General features: G+C 31.9%; 1 protein-coding gene across 1 annotated transcript; it reads right to left on the reverse strand.

Moving 5' to 3' along the window:
* Nucleotides 1–754: 754 nt before the first annotated feature.
* Nucleotides 755–3,218, reverse strand: LOC107923621 (transcription factor bHLH137). Its single transcript, XM_041080626.1, has 8 exons — nt 2,699–3,218; nt 2,405–2,593; nt 2,160–2,225; nt 1,988–2,056; nt 1,804–1,887; nt 1,501–1,665; nt 1,262–1,401; nt 755–1,149 (listed from the first exon to the last, which is right to left on the reverse strand). The coding sequence occupies exons 1-7, from the start codon at nt 3,029–3,031 to the stop codon at nt 1,309–1,311; spliced, it is 999 nt and encodes a 332-aa protein (XP_040936560.1). The 5' UTR covers nt 3,032–3,218; the 3' UTR covers nt 755–1,149; nt 1,262–1,308.
* Between the last annotated feature and the right edge of the window lie 1,563 nt (nt 3,219–4,781).

A 4,781-nucleotide genomic window follows, 5' to 3' on the forward strand; every position in this document is an offset into this window, starting at 1 on the left:
GCCATCAAGGAAAAAGGAATTCTGGTGCTTTGGACAGCAAATACATGTTATGTTGAAGATATTGTTGATCCATAACCAGACAGGCTATGGCAATCTTTGGACATTAGAAGTGAAAATTGTCCATCTTTTTACAAATATTAATCCAAATACTATATATATATATATATATATTTCTTCTTCTTTCAGACCAATTATTAATTTGCACTGTTTAGAATCTTCAACTTGTAAGGGGAAAATACCAAGTCGGCTAAATTATATATTAAAAAGAAAACACTTCAACTTGGATTATATAGACACAATCCAATGACTCAAGTTATTAATTATCAATTCAAATAATTATATTTTCAAAATATTAACAAATAACACAACGAACCCTAGACGAACCAAAATAAAAAATCAAATAATTATTTTTGTATCATGACAGAATTCGTCTATAGGAAGATCATCTAATAAATGAAGCTAAAGCCCCCATAAATGCAAGAACCAAGAAGATTCCACCTCGAATTGAAGCCAAATATTGCACAACTGGTCACATCAACCACAGAGCATCAGAACCTACCTAGCCATACCTATTTATTGTAAACTTAACAGCTATTCTTATATATTTTTCTTACTATTAATTCTATTTACATATATATTTATTTAATCATTTAATTTAAATAAAATTTTAAATTTTAATATTATTTTATTTACTTTTTTTCTTCAGCAAATAAACATGACAACAATAAATATAACAGAAATAACAGAAAAACAGTAAAAGCAACGGAAAAGAGATTTTATAAAGTTGATTTTTACATTACAACATACTTTTTACTTTTACTACATGAAAGAAAATAAATTTAGCGGTTCTTCGTTTTAGTTCTAGGGCAGAAACACTAAACAGGCGTAGGGTCTAGGAATTTGTGCATGAAAGTGACATGGGGGGAGTCAAAACAGACAGGAACAATGGATCTACAAAAAGATATGGTCTTATTTTTGGTCGGTTTTATATCTGTCCTTTTGCGTTCTTCTTCCTCCATTCAATGTTGCTTTGCAAGCTGCCCTTTTATTCACCTTTCAGATGCTGCTCTTAATTCCTCCATGGAAAAGTTATGCAGAAAAAAGCCAGATGAACTTGGTTTTGAATCTTTGTTTTTCCGGTATTTTTTGCTGGTTTAACAAAGGAAAAATGTAGGTAAATTTACAATGGAAATTGTTTTAATGTTTTTATTGCATGAAAAAAAAAAAGAAAAAAAAAGACAGTACATCAGGGGTTTACTACCAGATGTTTGTAGGGCAGCTCTCTCTCACTCTCTCTCTGCATTAATATTAATGGAAAGAACATAAGTTGTCGTTGAGCTGAGATGAGTTGAAAATTTTTTGTCTTTGGTCCTCCACATCCCACAATAAACTTCCATTATCCTGAAAAAGATGTCTTGTCAAATAGTTAGAATATATATACATTTACATATTTATATATATATATATCTGATAAATGTGGTTGTTTTTATGTGAATATACCTGAGAGTGAGAAAAGAGATTGGGCCTTAGCCCCTGTTGAAGAAAAAGTGCAGTTGAAACATCCAGAAGAGGATAATTGTGAGATGGGGCAATGGTGGTCTGAATGGGGTTACATTGTTGTGGACATGGCATTGGAAGTGGGGATGTTTCAGTACTGCTCACCCTCTAATAAAAAAAAAACAATAATAATGTCAAGAGAGACAAAGATTTCATCAGCTTCAGTAATGAAATAATGGCTTATAGTTAACACATATAAATGGTGCGCAAACTAGGCATAGCTTTAAACAACACATGCTTTCTTACTTCTGGTCTGATCATCAATGTTTCCAGGTCCACTCCAAAGTCATAGAACATGGGACTCAAAGAAGCAAGCTTCATTGACAGAAACTACCAATAAAAAGAAAGACAAAGAAAAAAGAGATTATGTATTGGTTGTTTGATCTTACTATTAGAAATAATGTTAAAAAAACAGTTTGTTAATTGTTACCTCAACTTGGTTTTGTAGGGACTGAACATAATTGATAATTTCATCCAACATAAGGGCCTTTCCAGTCACCTATTTTCGTACAAAAATTAACCTCGTGATCAGAACAGCCTGTCAGAAATGTTTAAAAAAAAAAAGACAAATGGCAAATTAAACTGGAACTGAACTTGATCACCTTGTCACACCCTGGAACAAGTCGCTGTAATGTCTTCATCCGTTCACTTATTTTCTCTCTTCTTACCTGCAAAATCCATTTCAAGAAAATAACCAATAAGGAACAATTAATCTAATCTTAAAACCAGGGGCTAGGTTTTGACCCAGAAAAGGGGCTGAGGGTCAAGCCCAAGCTGCTGCTTGTTGCTGCAAAAAGTGTGGGATTCTTAGCCCCAGAAAAAGTGAGTTTTGCTAGAGTAACAGTACCCTTTCTGCTAGACTGTGGCTGTCGGTGGCTTGACCCCGCCTGGCTCTAACATGAATGTAACCTGTTGGTGGCTGTTCAGTTGCTTTCTCTTGGGCTTTCTTATCAGCTTTAGAGTTACACCCTTTCTTTTCATTTTTCAAGCCGTCATTGCACTTCTTTTGCTTCTTGGTTTTCCCTTCTTTTGCACCCTAATGAAAAAATTCCATGGATCAATCATAAAAAACAGTTAGGGAACCCATTATTGAAAAACCCGAAACGCAATATTTAAAAAAAAAACATGGTCATGGACAAACCTTAAATTGTGCAGAATTCGAGGTTGTCCCATTCCTTGTCCTTTTCTTCTGAGTGACTTGCTCACCACTTTCAAGCTTATCCACCGCAGTGGAGGAACCATCGTCGGTGCTCTGTTTTTTAGTCACGGTGGAAGGCTCATTTGAACTGTGATCAAGACAGTTACTTTGATGGAGCATAGGACCAACAGGTGAATCCTGGTAAAATTGAGGGAAACAATTGGGATTAATGATGTTGCCTTCTTCCACGAAACCAGAAACTTTGGTAGTGGACGTGTTTGGTAAGAAAAAGGAGTCAAGAAGAAAAGGATGAGACTGAAACGAATAGGTCGCCATTAGAGAAGAAAAACAAAAGAATTCAAACTACTATTTTTCTTTTTCAAGAGAGATGAGGTGAGCGTGTTTGGAGGCAGTCAAGAAAATTAAAGTGTGTATGAAAAACAAAGATGCCCATTTCCAAGGTTTATATAAACGTCAGGAGAGAGAGAGGGAAAGAGATTGTATGGTAACTCTTTCCCATGCAAAATTTCTATATTTCACTCTTATCTTATCTATCTCTCACGTCTCCCACCAATAAAAAAACAAGATATATTATAATTTCTTATTTTAATATTCTAATCCTAGATTTGACCTTTCTTTTCTTTCCCAAATCACAAATATAACTATAATTGTAAAAAATCAATAATCCTAAAAATTCTACATTTGTACGGTTTCCTCCTTCAGAAAAGTAAAACCTCGATTCTATTAACGTAGATTATACCCTCAAAGTATACATAACACCTAAACCCTCTTGATGCTCTTCCACCAAGGTGCAAACAAGATTTTGAGAATCAAGTTTGTAAACTGATTTATTTGTTTCAATTAAATAAATTATAAAAAATATTAAAAATTTAATCTGTTTTCTAGTTCAATTGTTTAATTCAATTGATTTTAATAGTGGAGGTAAAAAATTATTTTCAGGTCAAAACTAAATTATATATTTTTACAATAAATAAAATATAATTTTATTATTTTAATAGTCAACATTTTATAATGTTAAGTGGTTAATACATAATTTTATTATTAATAATTTAAAATTTTATAAATTATAAAAAATTTAAATAAAAAAGTTTCTATTATAAAAGTGACAAATACCTTATCAACCTTTCTGGCTCCACCACTTATTGATTCATAATAGTAGTTCTTAGGTCAATTTATTTTGATTTTCAATTTATTGAATCTTAAGTCAATCAATTATTGATAAAAAAAAATTATGTAATTATTCAATATCAAAAGATATAAGATGTAATTATTTTAAAAATGCTTTTATTATAATAAAAAAAATTGAGTTTCTAAAATAGTAGTGAATTATAACAGATGAAGATGTCAGTGATTCAGTTTCCCAGGCATACTATACCTATACTTTTTCTGCCATATAATGATGTTCACGGCAGTGATTTGGCACACCCTTTGTTCAGAGAAATTAAATATTTATACTGTTTGAGTAATCAACCGAAAACAAAGAAGAAATGGGTGGTTTCGATTGGGTTGGGTTTTTTTCATTTATTAATAATTTTTATTATTATTTAAATTTGTGTATAAGAAGTTAAGAAAAACAGTAAAGGCATGTTGTTACATAAAAGCGGCTGATTGTGTATACTTTCAGACAAAAAACACAGTCAATGTCAGTCCCAATCTTTTTTTAAAAGAACAGAACAGAATTGGATGGGATGGGATTGACGGTTGAAAGGACGTATTGTAATATCTAAGGATCACCGCCACCCTCACTCTGACCCAAAACTATCCACTAAGCCCAAAATCTAACCCTGATAGGTCAAGCCCGACTTTTCATATTTAGCCCATCGTTTTTTCTCTTAATGGATAACTTGACATTTAATCCTTAAATTTAACACTCTTTCTCTATTTAGTCCCTAATTTTTTTTGTCTATATTAATTCCTAAACTTGGTGGTTTTTTTTTTCAATTTTGGTCTTCGCGATATTGTGCCGCTCTTAGATTCTTCTATTTATCAATTAACTTTTCATAGAAAATATTATAATTTGTATATGATGATGTAGTGTGACATAATATCAGAGTAATACATCATC

This window comes from Gossypium hirsutum, chromosome A11 (genome assembly GCF_007990345.1).
Source record: "Gossypium hirsutum isolate 1008001.06 chromosome A11, Gossypium_hirsutum_v2.1, whole genome shotgun sequence".
Classification (NCBI taxonomy): domain Eukaryota; kingdom Viridiplantae; phylum Streptophyta; class Magnoliopsida; order Malvales; family Malvaceae; genus Gossypium; species Gossypium hirsutum.